The following is a 17,788-nucleotide window of genomic DNA, read 5'->3' on the forward strand; positions in this document are numbered from 1 at the left end:
AGGTGTTGGAGAAATTACAGGAAAAATAGACATTAAATTGCTGCATCACCCCCTCCCCTCCCCCGCAAAAAATAGAGAGAGAGAGAGAGAGAGAGAGAGAGAGATAGAAAAAGAAAGAGATACCGTATATCTAATTTATAGTGAAACTCAGAAAAACCCTAAAAAGCTCTTGTAAACAATTAAAGGAGTCATGCATGTATTTGACAGTGTTGGCATCTTTGGCAGGCCACACTGATGAAAATGCACAGTATATAGAACAGAAAACAGTTTACTGGGGTCATGCCAAGCTTGTGGTAACATATTATACTGTTATGATATAAATTCTTGTATATATTTATGACTCGTTACACGTGTTGAAGTGTACTTTGAAATGAATTTCAATCGAATTTGAATCAGTAGGATGTATTTTGTTGATACTTGTTCCTTTCTGATGAAACCATGTTTTGAAAAGATGATACATCTACATTTTAAACTTATACTATAGGGATAATGGTGGGACATATACATTTTTGATACACAGAATATATCCTTGTTGTTTTTATCTTGATGGGGAAATAAATAAATGACAAATGGAAATGTGATCAGTATTACCTCATTTTGCTTTATGATACTAATATATCATGGTAAAGAGACATTAAAAAAAACAGTCCAACCTTTATGTAGTGGAGACCTTGGGGTGTTTCACACAACTTGTCATCAATAACAAATGACAGTTTTTGTTATAAGCTAGTGAAATCCTTGCTTCTGATTGGTTATCAGCAGATTTGTCACTGATTTTTAACATTTGTCATTGAAAAAACGGCTTTGTGAAATGATTCTGAGAAAAATGGTTGTTGTATAGTTACACCAAGAAACACAAGGGAAACAAAAATTACTCTCTGTAGGCAACTGGTCCCTCCAATACAGATAGGCGGTAAAGCATGATTTACTTCATAATTTCTTTCTGTTGGAACAAATTTCAAACTAACTGCTGTTGTTTTTATTGTTTGTGTTATAGGTATGATACGTCTGTGCCGGTCTGATGCCACTGGGTTACAATCCTTGCTTGCTATCCTGTGTGTACATAATGATGAAAACAGAGTAAGTAATTTACATCGAGGGTTCAGTGACACAAAGACGTAACTCCATATTTTGCCAAAATGAGTATTTGATATCAAAATGTTCAGAAAAATGTGGACTTCCCAGGAAACATAAAGACTTAACTCCACCCAACACCCCATCGAAGTCAATGGCTAGTGAAACAGACTTAACTCCTTAAGGCCCAAGTGCTAAGTGACACATAAACCACTTTTTCTCAAAATGGAGTTACGTCTTTGTGTCACTGACCCTGATATGTATCAGTGAAGAAGGGAAATAAGTTAATAGATTAACTTTGATATCAGGCTCTATTTATGAGACTGCATTTCAAGAGGAACTCCCTCAAAGCAATGTGTTTGTTTATTTTACCTGACTGTTACGTGTATGTCTGAAAGTAAGCACATAGAGACCTACCGCTAAAAGTCCTCTTGCTAATAAGAATAAATGCCTTACCAAAGGGCACCAGCGCATCAACTTTGTTTCGAACCGCTGGACCTCACGCCTCCGTTAAATTGTTTATCTCCCAGTATTTTTGATTTTTTTTCAAAACCCAAAGTAACATTAACTCATTGAAAAATAGACTCACCAAAGCATTATTTTTGTTTTGTTTGTTCTTGGTTTAAACAATACATGATGATGACATTACAACTTCCATGCTTCATTATAGCAAGTTATATACAGCATCGTGAAAGATATGATTTTATACAAATTTGCTTTCAACAGTATCTCCCCATACATATACGAGCATGAACATATCACTTTCAATGCAGCTGCATGTATGTAACCATGGTACTGTATTATTTTGTTTTTAGCGATACCTCTTGGAAGTGTTGTATGATATCTTCTACTTACCAATCGCAGAATGGACTGATAATTTCTCCACAGCTTTACAGAGTATAGGTAACACCTCTCTCTTTTATATATGGACTCTAAAATGTTCTTCTATTTGGATATTGTGGCTTGGTAAAGAGTAACAAGCATGTTTTTGGTGAATTCCATATTTGTATTTTTATCAAGTGGTTTTCTAAATAAATGATGTAGTGCCTTTTGAAAATGGTATTCTAGGGAGATAAAGTCTGTAAGGTTTTTAAACCTTTTGACTTTAGTTTTAGACTAAGAAAAAATATATGAATAAAAATTGGATATAAGAATTGAAAATTATGAAAAGTTTTGGATGGTTTGCCATTCAGTATGAACACTACTGGCAACCAAACCGTCAAATGGGATAATGCAAACTGGCAAGTTGTCAACACTTTTTTATAATTCATTCTTCTATACAAGTGACACATGTTGTACTGATCGTACTTATCAAGATACCTGTAGAAGTCTTAATATTTTGTTTTCTTATTTCACTGTTCTTTTAATTTGTTGCACCGTGTCAGAAATTTAAAATCAGTTAAGACAACAGCTGTAATTGGAGGTGCACACCATCTTATTCCTTGTTTGATTGTTCCTATGTTTGACCTTATGTTTGATCTCATTTTTATTTTTATTATTATATATGGATGTTTTATTGAATAAAGAACAGATTTATAATTTGTGTGTTTATTGTAAGATTTGGTTAGTAGTTTTCAGTCAGACAATGGTGCACTTAGAAACACCCGTATTAAGGGCCTTATAAATGCTGTGTATTATTTATTATTATTATTAATTGAAATGAAATCATGCCTACAGATTCTTGCCAAATGAAGACTTCGTGGAACCTGACGGAAGGCTTTGTTGTTGCTGAAGCATTGGACCTGCTTCCTAACAGGGCCATCACGAGACCAAACCTGACAGAGAACCACTTAGCCCTGCTTCTCCTTGCCTTTATCAATGCTGGTCTCTTAGAGGTAAGACACAATCCTTTACTAAGTTGATTTGAATTTTGATTATATTACACTGTCTTATTTCGTATTGCATTATTTGCAATTGTATCATGTTTTCACTGCAATAATACCTGTAAAGCACTTAGGCACATCGTTCTATCAATGTATTGGGCGCTATATGAAAGCGGAATTTTATTATTATTAACAAATTTGATTGCTTCATTTACGATTGCATTGATTTGATTGCATCAATGTTTATTCTACTGGGAATGATGATTGATTAAATGCAATAGACAGTTTGATTTGGTATGGTAGTCTTTATTTATTTATATATCTTTTTGTAGAAGTGTTGTTTATCATTGTTAGTTATTTCAGTTGATTACATAATCTTCACAAATAGCAGTGAATAGCTAAAGAATACCCCCGTTTATTTGAATGTTGTCTTGGTTTGAATATTTTGTTTCAATTCCTTTATATCTTGTTTGTTGTAGAGTCTTGTAGAGGTGGTGACATCTGACAATGCCAATCTATCCATACAAGCAACCATCCTACTTGGTGAATTATTATATATGGTAAGTAACATCATTTTTTATTCAATAAAAGCGATGAATGAATCCTTTACTTTATGCATTATTTTGAAACCCTTGAGTAGACAGTTTTTGTATGTGCTTCTTTGTTCTTTTTCAAATTTCTTATTCAACAATCTGTATTAATTTCCAATCTCTTCCAGAATGCTTTTTGTTTGCACCATAAGCTGAACATGTCATCAATTACTGACTGTTTCACAATATATTGTAACAAGATTTTTTATAAAAGAAATCCATTCAATGTTAATTTTATCAACATATCATCATATTTCCTGAACAGGCGGACAAGATACTACCTCCCGACTGTGAGCAGCATCATCACTGCCTACCTACACTCATGACACTCGCTGCATCCTTTGATGTACCACTGCTACAGAGAAAGTAAGATATCTTTCACTTAACATCTCTTGTTACTACCCAAGAGAAACTAAGCTCTCTTTTGAGTAACTTCCTTTGTTACTCCAAGGAAAGTATCTATTAGATAACTTCTTATGGTGCTATGATTTATTCAAAGAAAACAAACAACATAGATACCCATTCAAAACACTCACTTGATATCTTAATTTCACCATGACGGTAAGTGCACTACATCTTATTTTATGATGATAAGCTGGTCTTCATATTGCCTTGAATTGTACAAACTATCTGTCTTGTATGTATGTATATATGCAACAGTTATGTTTTTCAATATGATAAATATGTCAAACTAGAAAAATAATTGGGCCTTTTAAATCTGTGCCACAATTGGGAAGTAACAATATGTTCATGAGATACATAAATTTGTATTTTTCATTTTACAAATGGTATTTATTCTTTTCTTTATTGTTTTCAGTCGTGCGAGTGCAGCCGTGACGAACCTAGAGCGGCATCACGAGATGAAGAAGCGAGGAGTGATACCATGCAGCCTGTATCTGGACCACATTCTTAGCAACTCAGACATGTTTGTCACCAGCCAGAGGGTGGTGGCTGACAAGAGCAAGGATATGGCAGTGGTATCAAGGGTAAGCCACCCCACTCCCAGTATGGTATCTAGGAAGGTTATTTATTAGGGAGAGATACAGGATAAAAGGGCAGTATGGAGGGGGAGCCACACCCTACAGTGTTTAAAATGTTAAGAGCTGGGGTGCAATGTACTTATAGCTAGGATGTACCATTGGTATCAAGGCACGCTCAGTATAGTATCTAGTTAGGTTGTTAGGGAGGGATACAGGGATATACAGGCGGTATGAGGGGGGGGGGGTGGGAGCCACACCTTACAGCGTTTATGTTAAGAGAGGGGGTGCAATGTACTTATAGCCATTATATAGCAGTGTTATCAAGGATGAGCCATACCATTATGGTATCATTAAGGTCCGTATTCTGCAAAAAATAAAAACCAGACACTGGGTTTAGGCTTTTGTTGAAAATGCGGTTTAACAAAGGAACTAAAGTCTGAGATTTCTCTGTTTCCTTTTAACAAACTGGTTGCTTTAAAAGATTTAGTAGAAGACAGACTTTGTGAGTATAGGTTATGAGGGAGGGTGGCAATTTTTTTAGAGCTAGTGGTATCTAGGGTAGCCACACTGAAAATAGTATTTATTACAGTTAAAGTTTTGAGGGAAAGTACAAAATGGTTAGAGCTAGGATGTACAAGTGGCATACGGTGTAAACACTCCTCGGTTTCTTATCTCATTAAGTGAGGAGCACCTTTTACGTGATAGAAATAAAGTGGAATTCCCCTGCTGTCACTAAATTGGCCCTATACATGTAATATGAAACAATAGTCTGTATGTTGAAAGACCTTTGCTGTACATGCATTTGGATATGTTTTCTCTCAAGCATTTTGGACTTAATTAACTGGCATATTTTCTTTGAAATGATGTACTCTGTTACAGCCAAATCTATGCCAATTGTATAGTTTGCTATTAAATATGTCTCTGCCATCTTGTTTGGTATGAAAGCTTGAGAATCGCATAGTTTATGTTTGATGTTGGCTATGCAAGATCATTGTTTCACAAACCATGTTGGGAAGATGAATATTTTGAAATGTGATGTCATTATTTGTTTCCATGGCACCAGGGTAGCGTTTCTCGAAACCGTCATAACTACAAGTTCACCGACATCCCATTGAAACGCGTGTTAAACTTAATACACGCATGTCAATGGGATGTCGGTGAACTTGTACTTATGACGGTTTCGAGAAACGCTGCCCAGACTACTAACTTGCATGGCTTTCAATGTACATTGCATGAAATTGACCACATTCTTGTCACGTCTATAACACATTTATTACTAACAAACCGATGTTACATCTTTTTCTTCATCCTTTTCATTTTATATATCCCCAATTTTCATATATACATCTATTCATCCCCTTATGAATATGTGATGAAAAGATACAATATCTCCACTTAATTATTTAGAATGGAAAACAGACAGACATGTACTTTTCATCTTTATTGAAATATTGCCCCTGTTATTGTAAATACAATAATTGCATAATATGGATGTGTAAGGTTACAGCAATGACATTCATACATGGTAACATTTCTATGATATTCTCATGTCCGTGGATACTTTCATTTTATCAAATTCGGATGCTATCTAGTTGCTGTGTAATATTTCAGTATAAATAGTCTTGTTTTTTTATTCAGAAGAAATTGTTTTTAAAATAATTTTTCAAATCAAAATGGGATTCCTCCCTCTAATCTTTTTTTTTTTTTATTTCTATTTATTTACAGAGCTCATTTTTGTTTTTTCTGAGCTCTTTTAAAAAAAAACTTTCCAGATCTCTATTGAATATTTTCATAGTTGAATCATTCTCTGTTTTCTTTTTTTAAACTTGAGGATGATATTAATTGCATGCAATGGGTGTTGGATGATTAATGGCACTAATTTTGTCTTTCCTGAACCTGACTGAAAAGTCGAGAAGCAGATCGTTCTCCTCGGCTTTGGGAATGCCTTCCTCATGGGACAAGATATCCAATCGGTCAACGCAGGTCTGTCGCAAATAAAACTCTTCTTCTCCTTCATTACTATTGTCTTTTTCTCCTTTTCTAGCACTAAAGGTGTCTTAGACAAGTGTGAATCATGCAGAATCAAATGCAAACTTATGCAAATGTATCTAGATTAATTTTGTAGAATTATTAGCAACCTATCAGTAGACAAACTAAATTTTGCGAAATTGGATGCAAATCTGTCCTGCAAGTGTGTCGACCTGAGTTAGAATTATATTTATCAAGAAATGAGAGATGCAAAATAATTTGCCAATTCTTTCATTAAGCTGAAATGTGCAGTATTAGTTGCAAACCTTTTGCAGTGAGCTAAAATATGCAGGATTATTTGCCAACCTAACCAAAGAAATAAATTTGCCATACTGCAAACCTATCCATATATTAATTTGCCCTTGTATGAAGTGAATTATGCCAAATTATTTGCCATACATAAAAACAACATGCCTATGCTTTAAAACCTTGGTCACACCCCTAAACCGACCAATTCTTGGCCATTAGGGGTAATATAATGCCTTGTTCGGTCTCTAGCGGGCTGGTGTCAGTCTCCTTGGTGTGACTGAGGGATTACAAACCTATCTATCTACTGATTTGCACCCTTCAGATGTAGTTTAACAGTCTTCTTTGCTTATTCCTTTATTCTTTTCTTATTTTGAATTTAAAAAAAAATATATATATATATATATATTTTGTTTAATAGTGCAGAAACATCTAAAGCCAATTGTAGTTCAACCACATGTTCGATTTGAGTCCAAAAGAGAATGGAAGTTATTTCTTTGACCATGTTTGTAGCAATTGAGATTACAACTTTGTATTTAACTATTATAAATAATATATGAGTTGTATAATTTTCTGCTTTTATTTTGACTTTGATATCCCTTCCATTAGTTTAATGTTTTATTAATTTTTTTTTTGTCAAAAGATTTTTGAATACTTCAAGGAATTAATGGTAAACTTTGTATGAAACACATTCATTTTGGTTTAGAGCTCTGTTTTTATTTTGCCACAATCAATCAAATGCAATTATTTATGAAATTCTATGGTATTCTGAAATTAGTGAACCCAAGATAAAAAGTAATATAATATCGTACAAGGGGAAATCACAAGTGTGGCCTGTACAAGGAGACAATTTGAGGGTTGCTGTGTGGAAGGGCATCTTAAGTAGTAGAATAATGCTAGCTACACATTCAAGACATTGTCATATGTAAGGATAAGATCTTGTAGCATTTGATGGATAAATATTACGTGCAAGACCTTAATTTTCTCATTTTCTTTTCCCTTTTCTTTTGTCAGAATTTAGTTTGGGATTTGACAAATTTGAATTACTTTTTATATATTGCACCAACTTTCATAGCATCACTTGCATGCCTCACGTTCTTGTGTTTGTTTATTTGCATTATTACACCTGCATGCTTGCATTCTCATTTGCATAATTTGCATAATTTGCATCATAATACTTCCTGAATGGAATTGATATTAATACATCTTGATTTAGAATTATTTCATTTTATTTCCAATGAAGATGAAATATATTGATTGTCAAAAAATGATATAGATTGCAATGCAAACAGTTGCTTCAACTTTGAATATCATACTTGAAATATGACTGTAAAATTATCAAGGTATTATTCTTTTACTTTACATTTCCAATGAAGAAAAGTATTATTCATTACAGTGTTGCATTCATGTAGTATACATGTGCAGATAACAGGTCATCTATTTTGTATGAATGATCATTGAAACAATACTCATATTCATTTGAAAAGTGGGCTATTAATCTACCATATGATCACAAAGCTTCAATCATGGAATATTCTAATCAATACAGAAAAAAATCATCAAATGTCATGCAAAATTGTTTGAAGAAAATCCACCCGTCAACTTTTTAAGACCAATTTGAAACCTTTTCAAAGCTGAATAGGGAAAGGTGTATGTGTATTAAATAGGTGAAAGGGCTTGATGACTCTGGTATAAAAGTAATCACTTTTTGCTTTAATACGGTAGTTTGAAATTGTAGTTTAGCAGTGTTTGAATGTCATGGAGAGCACAAGCTTATGTGATAACTGATTGCTTGATGTTGTTTAGGTGCTTTAGAGCATTGTCGTTTTTACAAGTTGACGAAGAGTGTAGGCTTGTATGAAAAGTAATCGCTAGACTTGTTCAAGTCAACATCAGTATTGTTGATATTACAGTTTTATACGTATGTAGACCATAAGCTGATGTGAAAAATGATCGTTTGGTGATTATAGTATTGGCATTCGTGCATAGAGAAATGGCATGTTTGATAACGATTGTTAGGCTTGATTAGTTGCATTTTAACAATGTTCTTGTTACAATACAGGCCTACATGTATATGTTCCATGTAAGTGAAACTTTTTAGAGCCATTTTAATAAGTTGAAGCATTATTTAGAGTTAAAGTAGTTGTGAAAGATACACTGAGTGTTTTAGAGCATTGGCCATTGTGATGTAAGAGATATATATTGCTTTGATATTGAACAGGAGAATGAGGATTCTGCAGTACAAACCATGATCAAAGAAACATTGGTACTCACAACTAAAGACCACACCGTCTGGAACTGGGAACTAATAGGAGGAGCAATCAAGGTAATTCATTAACTCTGTCTGTTTGTTGGTTAGTGTGCTTGTCTGTCTGTTTGTTTGTCTGAATGTCAGTTTCTTTATTCTGTTTGTATATGTACATTTCTGCCTCATTTTTGTATGTTTTTACATGATCCTTTGTCTTTCTTAACTTGACCATCTACATGTATTCCTTTCTGTGAGTTAGTCAAAATGATTCATATTTTTCGGTTGACTGGTTAGTGAAGTTCTACAAATAATTTTGAACTACAGGAGTATGTTATTTATGTAGTGAATCGTCAGTATTAATGTTCAAATGCATTTGTCAGTAACATTAACAATTACAATATGAAGGAGGTACAGCAGTTCAGATAGGTTCATTATAAATATCAGGTATTTCTTACAGGTGCGATGCTGTTATCTCTTCTCACTGTTTACTTTCTGTCACAGAATATGACAGGTGGGTTGGTACAATGATAAGCTTAGAGATAGAGGGCTAGGGATACAGGTTGGTTCATGTTACATAAGGAAAGGTTGTGACATTTAGTTAACCTGCATTTGAACTTTTGTGTTACAAGTTTGTTCTGATTTTGTAAAAAGGAGACATATTAAACATTTGGTATTGCGAGTTCATGTGAAAGGTCATTTGAAAGGTCATGGCCTTAATTGACCTGTGTTATCTCATGCTTTGTTCTGCTTTATAGAAAGGAGGAGTTACACTGAAGAAGTTTGAGGATGCTAATGTTAACAGGTGAGAAACATTCTTTCTATAAAGACCATATTTCTCGTTCCCCTTGAGCAGAGAGTTTCTCATTGAAACCTGTGTAAAAATGACATGCTCATAAAGACTGATTTTATTGTCTCCCTTGAGTGGTCTTTATATACAGGTTTGTCTATATTTTGTTTTCACATTACAGAGGAAGTTCACCGTGCCATCAAGATTTCTTTAATAAAACGAATGAGAGAAACAGAAAAGTGAAAGTTCTGAGGAAAATCTGATAAAGGATAAGAAAGTTATTAAAATTTTAGTTGTGAATGAACCAAATACAAACGTGGAATTGTGTGATTTTCCTTGGAGGCAGCTCTTCATTGTTCTACACTTGAATTTATTTCAACGATCATGGTAATAATCACTGTTATGATACTTGCCTTCATTTTGATCAGGTTTTTTCGTCGGTTGGTTGAGTTCTACAAGCCGATGAGTAAGCAGTACTCTGTGATCAGTCTCGGGCGGGAACTGGGCCGATCTAGTGAGATCCAAAGCTACACCATCATTGGATGTCAACTTCTCAACTTTCTTCTTAACTGCGATGAAGTAAGTCCTTGTAGTTTTTACATGCATATGATGATATTGATGGGGAAGGAGGAAGAGGGGGAGAAGAAGGAGAAGGAAAGCGGGAAGAGGAAACTTATTATGGTGATAATGGTGTTGATGTTTATGACAATGATAATGGTGATTGGGACTGAAGTTGAAGGTGATGACGGTTGACGTTGATGATAATGATGATGATGATGAATTTATCATCTAGTGAAATACTGATTAGTGTTATTTCTCTTATAACCCAATTGTAACAAATTGTAATAAGAATGTTTTTGTAATAATAACCTGGTTATTACTAGTACAATAGTTTTGCTTATATTCTTATCAATATCAACATTATTATTAATAATTGCACAACAGACTGATGCTGAGAAGCTCCTGATGGAGTTAACGGTAGACATTGGAGATTGTCTCCTTGAGATCAGCATGGCTCCACGTAACGAGCTCCCTCCGCAGGCCGTCTTCAGCCCATCAAGCATTCAAAACACACTCAGTCAAGATTACTTTCTACTGGTTGGAAAGCTATCTAAGACTCATGAAGGAGAGAAGATACTGGAGAAAGCTGGCGTCTTTCAATAGTGAGTGGGATTACTTCTTTTTTTACCAATGAAAAGACTGAGGAAGGGAGATACATGTATTGGAGAAAGTAGTATCGAGAAAACAAGCATCTTTCAACGAGGGCAAATTAGTCTGTAATGTAAATGTGTTTTGAGGTAGTGTTTAAAAGTAGAAGATTTTGAGGATTTGTTCGTTGCTTCTGGTTGTGCAGTGTATTTGACCTTTTTCTTGTTCCATCAAATAGAACTTTCCTAAAGATTTACTAAAACATTGTCAGAAACATGGAAATATGAGAAGTTTCTGACTAATTTAACAATGATTTGTTTGTTTAGTAAAACGAATTGTTCTTTCTAAAGATATGGGCCATTTCATTTTTCCTTAATCTAGTCATATATGCGTAGACTAATCTCTATGTTTTTGTGCACTTACACAAATTTGCGATCAATTATGAGGTATTTTAATAATGTAACGTTTTGTTATTTGATCCCTAACCCATGTTTCTGGTCTGCAGTATGATAAATATCAAATTTTACTTCGTCAATGACTAATGTTACGTTTGTGTTTATGTACAGTCTACTGGATGTGTGCTCGATGCCTCATCATGAGACGTTACAGAAGCTGGTCGTGACCTGTCTGGACTATAAGAGAGATGGCCTAGCCAGGACGGTCCTGGGCAAGATGTTAGCGGGATCTTCAGAGGTACGTTTTAATACTGTCAAACCTGTCTATAGCGACCGCCCAAGGGAAACACAAAAAGTGGCCTTTGTAGACAGGTGGTCTTTGTAGACAGGTTCCTTAAGTACATGTTTCAATGAGAAATCATTTTCAAGGGAAACTAAAAATGTGGTCCTTGTAGACAGGTGGTCACTTAAGCAAGTTTGACTGTACTATATTAGAGAGTAATAGAATGCTTCTGGTCCTGGTCCTGGTCCAGGTTCTGTCTTGACTTCAACAGAGATGGACTAGCCAGGACCGCCCTTGTCAATATGTCATCAGGATGTTCAGAGGGATATCAATTCTTTTAGACTGAAACAGAATCCTGCCAACTCCTGTTGTAGTAGGTTTGCTAGGACAAAACCTTTCCTTAAGAGCACACATTTCCAGTAATTTGTATGAATGGCATGTCCCTGATATAAATCATCCAGATACATGAAGAAGTTAGTGCACTATAGTTCATAAGCCTTTAATTACATTTAAGGAAGGCTCAAACTGTGTCTTTGCTCTATCTTGATACATGGAGCTTACATCTTTATCGACCGTGAATTGTTCTTTGCAGTCTATGAGGATATATGCAACCAATCACCTGCGTGTGTTGCTTCGAGCTCAGACACCGTTCTTCCACACGTGGGGTGTAGAGCTTCTCATCACTCAGCTCCATGACAAGGCTCGTACTATCAGCGGCCTGGCTCTAGACATCCTAGATGAAGCGTGTGAAGATGATGCTAATCTACACAGTCTGGTTCATATGAGACCTCCCCTACTACATATGGGTGATAAGGGTGCTCTATTACTCACTAGGTATGGGATCTCTTTTAATCCCTTTCTCCTTCCTCTCTTCTCTACCCTTGCTTCCTCCTTTTACCCCTTCCCTTCTTCCATCCATTCCATCGTCATATCTCCTTCCCTCCCTCTATATATACCTCGTTCCATTCTGATTCTTTTTTTCTTTTCAGTCTATCCTATCAAAATGTCCATTGAAATTCTTTCATGCCTCAGGCAGTTTGATTTGCACAAATTATGATTGTGTGATGTATTTTTACGGTAAAAAAGTGACTTCTGTGACTTCATGAATTCTACAGTGATATATCATGAAAATATGTCTGTCTAAGTGCTAAGACTATGAAAATACAAATATGATGGAAACATTAATTGTGAGATATATTTCTGTCATGAAATTAAATTTGTATTTTTGGTGGCACCGTAGGGGTTAAAATGTTCAATCTGTTGTTCTAGAGGCAGCATTTCTTGACAGGTTTCATGAAACCTGCTCTCTAGATAGTACCCACTTAATAAACTGAATCTTTGTTTTCTTCCTTTCAGGTTCATCTCAACGACCAAAGGCTTCAAATACCTCCACGATGTGAACTATGTCTCCCACGAGCTAGACCGATGGTTCACCTACTTCAACCGCAAGTACGTGACCCTGATAGAGACGGAGATCAACGAGGCCTTCACCTGCTACCATCGTCCTCACGTCTCCGGTGGTTTCATACGACGGTCCAAGGATGAACGTAGGCAGAGGAAAGATGTCTATGTACCGGTGCATCTCTACGGTCAGCTGGCCAAACATAGAGGAGGCTGTGAGCTCATTGAGAAACAGGTCAGCATACACATTATAGAGTACCGTATTTTCCGGCGTAAAGGCCGCAGTATTTTCGGGTGAGAAAAAATCAAAGAGTCGGGGTGCGGCGTATACGCAACAACAACAAAATTCAGCGGTCAAAACATCACGTCCATTTGCACGTATGGGACTATAGGAACGGTAACATGACTAGACAACGGTACAGGACAATTCTAGAATAACTCCACACAACTTACCGACAAGTTTATGTTGCATAGATGACATGAAGACGAAAAAACTTATTTTTCTAATAAAATCTGCCGATAGATCTAGATCTAAGTCCATACCATTGCATCGCCAAAAAGTAAACAAAGGGACAGGCCATTACTTACGGAGCTAGCTGCCGCGCAACGCAACTGCGCAGGTCGAAAAATGCTATTTCGGATTACACCGTACATCGAGGAAGGGGTATTGTAGGATACCAAATCTGCGTACGATACAGTACTAGCTTAAAAGTCGATGAAGATCTGCTAAATTGTGATCATTTTTGAGGTTAACTTCTTGTTGATTTATAAGAATATTGATGAATTTGGTATAGTTTGTAAAAAAAAAAGAGTGTTCTACAAGAAAATTACGATCATTTTGTTTGGTCCGTTTTTTTTTCTTCTTTTTTTTTTTTTTTTTTTTTTTGTAGTTTTTTTTTTTTGTAGTTTTTTTTTTTCCTCTACGAAATGTCAAAGTTGGGGGTGCGGCCTATACGGCGGTGCGGCCTTTACGCCGGCAAATACGGTACCTATACTTGTAAATGGATATGGAAATTTAGATGGAGCAAAGGGTTAATTGTTATGCATTTCCAAGACGTTTTGTAATACCTGTTTCATTCTGTATTTCTTAATATAGCATCTGTGGCAAAAAAAATTGAATCATGTGCAGATTTCAATGTGCTCTTTTCTTCATTTTATATCTGACCATAACACAATTGACTTATTTTGTGTCATGTCAGATATGTTTTTATCTACTCTGATTTATTCACAAATTGTGATATACATGTACTATTTGATTTTGATGTAGGTTATTTATTCACCTTTATACCACTTTTGTGCCATTTCAGAATCATATTGCAGAGATGTGTGAGGTGATACGATATGGAGATGTAGAGACGATGGACACTATACTCAATCTTAAGGCTGCATTGTGGGCATTGGTAAGTGAGATGGTCTGGAAAGAATTACCCTGAGAGTGTGTGATGGTGTGAAAGTTCTCTCTTGGAACCTAATGAGAGTCTGAGCCAGAGATCAGTTGATGAAGCGAATTTGTCTCTTATGAATGTCAGTGGTACACGTTCACTTTCTATGAAAACCATATGTGTATTTAACACTGTTTAGGAGTCTCCAGAAACATTTGCTGTGCTATTGTAAACTTTCATCAATGTTTGAAACTGTATTGCACAGTCAGGTTTCTCCTTTTTTTCTCTCTCTCTCTCCATCTCCATGTGTCTGTCTTTACTTTTATCTTTATTTTTATTTTATTCATTTTTAAAAACTCTTATTTCAATATTCTTTTCCCTTTCTACACAATGTAAAACTCTTGTTCTCTCTCTCTCTCTCTCTCTCTCTCCTCTCTTCTCCTCTCCTCTCGTCGCCCCTCTTCTCCTCTCCTCTCCTCTTCCCTCGCTCTCCTTTCCTCTCTTCTCTTCTCTTCTCTCTCTCTCCTCTCCTCTCCATCTCTCTGTAACTCTCTCTACCTTACTCTCTCCAGGGTCACACTGGTAGTACTACCTGGGGTCTGAAGCTGCTACAGCAAGAAGGTATCATCCCTGATATCATCAGACTCGCTGAGGAGTGTGAGGTCTTCTCTATACGAGGGTATGTATGGCAACAACTTTCTTTCAATCGCATCAAGTCCACTGCACATCTTATGACCGCAATACAACTCATTTTTATCGGAATTGCAATAGAAATACACTTTTGTCCCCTATACTTAAAGAGAAGGTTGAGTTCTTGGAAGAGGTGAAAAATAATTTGTGAGTGTTATCATTGTAAGTATGGAAGAAGTGTGGAAGAACATCAGACTCTTCAAATGCCTGAATATTCTAAATATGGCATGCAACAGCAGAAAAATTGTGACAGATTTTTATGGCACATGTTTGTGTAGTCCCATATACATATTTATGTGTATATTGCTTGTAACTTTACCAAGACTGGGCCAAATTGCTTATCATTTTGATGATTCCAGAACCTTGCAGTACACACCAATACTTATATGCTAGATGATCAACCTTTTCTGATCGATTCCACACCGTTTCTTTCACAACGCTGACCAGAACTCAAGTTTATCTATCTTTAACTTTCATCCCCTATGCTTTATGAAGCATCATGGAATACCGAACATAGAGTGACATTAAAAGATCATAACTTTTTTTGACATTTTGGAACACATACACTGAATATTAGCCTTGCTCTATTATGAACTGAACTTGTATTTTGTTGATCTGTTTCAGGCAGTAGCAGTTTTCACAGATATCATGATTTTGTTTATGTGCATGTAGTATTCAAGATGGTACACGTACTTGCTCAGTGGCACTTTGTTCTTATCTGCTGTCTTTTTGTTTCTTTGTTGTGTGTGCCTCAGGACCTGCTTCTATGTGCTAGGTTTGATCAGTAAAACAAGACAAGGAGCAGACAGCTTGAGCTGTTTAGGCTGGGAGAGCATCCGCCATAGCCGGGGCGAGTACTTCCCTGTGGTAGAGGACAGAGAGAACAATCTACCCACCGTCCTGCCCATCCCATTAGAGGAGTACAACCACAACCATCGAGATCTCTCATCTCCCGTCAGCTTACCGAGCTTCAGTACCTACAGCATTGACAGCCCTAAGACTCCAGGAGACAGCAGCACTCCAAAGGTTGACCCCAACGTGAAGTTCTTTGCAGGAGAACCTAGTCCAGTACAAAGTCCTCTGACGCCGGGACAACCACCAAATTTCTTTTTGGAGGTGACTGGGGATACAAACTCTGGAGGGGATGCTAAGGTGCTTCCGTCCACCGAGGAGCGATCAATGTCACCCAGCCCTCTTGTTAGACTCAGTAAGAGAGATCGAGTGAATTCAGCCACAGAGCAGCTACCAGGTATCAATGAGGTATCCGATGGAGGAAGAACGATCGTAGTTGATAGGGCGTCAAGGACACCGTTATTGCGTAGAGCGCAGACGATGCCTACAATAGAAGGGCAAGATGATGACGAGCCTCCGCCCTTTGATTCATTGATTACCAAATTACGCAGCAATAGCGATGCCAGCTCCAGAATGTGTAAGGACAGGAGCTCAGAAGGTGTGCGATTCAACCAAGATGTGAATGAGAGATCGCGAGCGCAGTCACGGGACCGGAGCCACAGTCTCAAGCGGCGCTGCGACAGCAATGAAAGTGGCAACAGCAGCATGGGGACCAAAAGTCGGAGCGAGAGCTTTGCGACGGACACATCTCAGACCAGCGGTGTGGGTTCGATGCATTCCAACCCCTCAAGTCCACCCGTAGAATCCTCCATGTCTAGCGTAAGCACCGTCTCCAGCTCGATGACTGTTAAGAGTATCCATTCCTCAGATACACTCCGTAAGAGGCACAATCTCAAAAGGACTCCAAGCTTTGTCAGGAGGATATCCAAGACTCTGTCACCAAACCTCAGCTCCTATTCCAATCTCTTTGAGACTAGTGCGGCTTTCACCTCTGTACGGGATGCTCATGGTTATGCTACTTTGAAAGCATTGAAGCTACAACACAGACAGCTGAGCAGTGGAGAGGATGATAGTTTGATTAAGAGAGCATCATCATTTGGGAATCCAAGCGAGATGAAGTTGCGCAGAGGATTGTCAGGAATGGTGGAGTAAGTCTGATTAATATTTTTTTTAATTATAGACACATGGCATATGATACAGGCAGGTATTTGATGACAAAGAGTTCTCTGAAAATCAGAATAGCACCCAGACTTTAACTCCAGACCTGTTTTATTGAGATAGAGCACTACTACCTCGTCTCTGGAAATGATCCATTTTATCTGGGTCCTGATTTCAATTCCATTATTTAAAGAATTAATTATGATAGCCTCAAGTCAAATATGATTTGATACTGCATGCATAAAGTCTTTTGTGAAATTCATTCATATAATTTTTGACAATCTTTCTGTTTTTAGATACAATTTATGCAAACCCATTTTATAAATATATTAGTTATATTGTGATGTGTTAAACAAGATGAATCACATTTCTGCTGTATGATATGAATCATAAATTTATTAATTAATGTATTATGACTATTGCAGGAGTATCAGCATGAGTTGTCTAGAGAGGGGGTCTGTCATGTCCAAAGCACCTTCTATGAAGTCTCTTCATCATACAAGCTCATCATCTACCACCAAGAATGAATACGTCGGTCTATGTTTACCTGTTGATGTTACTCTTATATTCCATGTAAGTCGTTACGAAGTATACTTTTCTCACGAAGAAGATATAAAAACCATTCACCAGGGCTACATTTTGCAAAACTTGTCATCAGTGACAAGTGACAGTTGTTGTTATAAGCTAGTGAAATCTTTGCTT

At 36.6% G+C, this 17,788-nt stretch overlaps 1 protein-coding gene across 1 annotated transcript in view; it reads left to right on the forward strand.

Moving 5' to 3' along the window:
• The window catches only part of LOC591989 (rapamycin-insensitive companion of mTOR), a 60,381-nt gene that overhangs the window by 38,257 nt on the left and 4,336 nt on the right, over positions 1-17,788 (forward strand). The window contains exons 10-27 of the mRNA XM_030995632.1: positions 998-1,080; positions 1,890-1,977; positions 2,752-2,909; positions 3,377-3,457; positions 3,753-3,853; positions 4,305-4,473; positions 6,376-6,450; positions 8,963-9,067; positions 9,745-9,791; positions 10,205-10,355; positions 10,722-10,939; positions 11,492-11,618; positions 12,196-12,437; positions 12,960-13,239; positions 14,312-14,404; positions 14,959-15,065; positions 15,832-17,076; positions 17,512-17,659. Coding sequence (XP_030851492.1) covers positions 998-1,080; positions 1,890-1,977; positions 2,752-2,909; positions 3,377-3,457; positions 3,753-3,853; positions 4,305-4,473; positions 6,376-6,450; positions 8,963-9,067; positions 9,745-9,791; positions 10,205-10,355; positions 10,722-10,939; positions 11,492-11,618; positions 12,196-12,437; positions 12,960-13,239; positions 14,312-14,404; positions 14,959-15,065; positions 15,832-17,076; positions 17,512-17,659 — 3,518 coding nt within the window. The remainder of the gene's footprint in view (positions 1-997; positions 1,081-1,889; positions 1,978-2,751; positions 2,910-3,376; positions 3,458-3,752; positions 3,854-4,304; positions 4,474-6,375; positions 6,451-8,962; positions 9,068-9,744; positions 9,792-10,204; positions 10,356-10,721; positions 10,940-11,491; positions 11,619-12,195; positions 12,438-12,959; positions 13,240-14,311; positions 14,405-14,958; positions 15,066-15,831; positions 17,077-17,511; positions 17,660-17,788) is intronic.

The sequence above is a fragment of the Strongylocentrotus purpuratus genome, unplaced genomic scaffold (assembly GCF_000002235.5).
Source record: "Strongylocentrotus purpuratus isolate Spur 01 unplaced genomic scaffold, Spur_5.0 spur5_scaffold_3, whole genome shotgun sequence".
Lineage (NCBI taxonomy): Eukaryota > Metazoa > Echinodermata > Echinoidea > Camarodonta > Strongylocentrotidae > Strongylocentrotus > Strongylocentrotus purpuratus.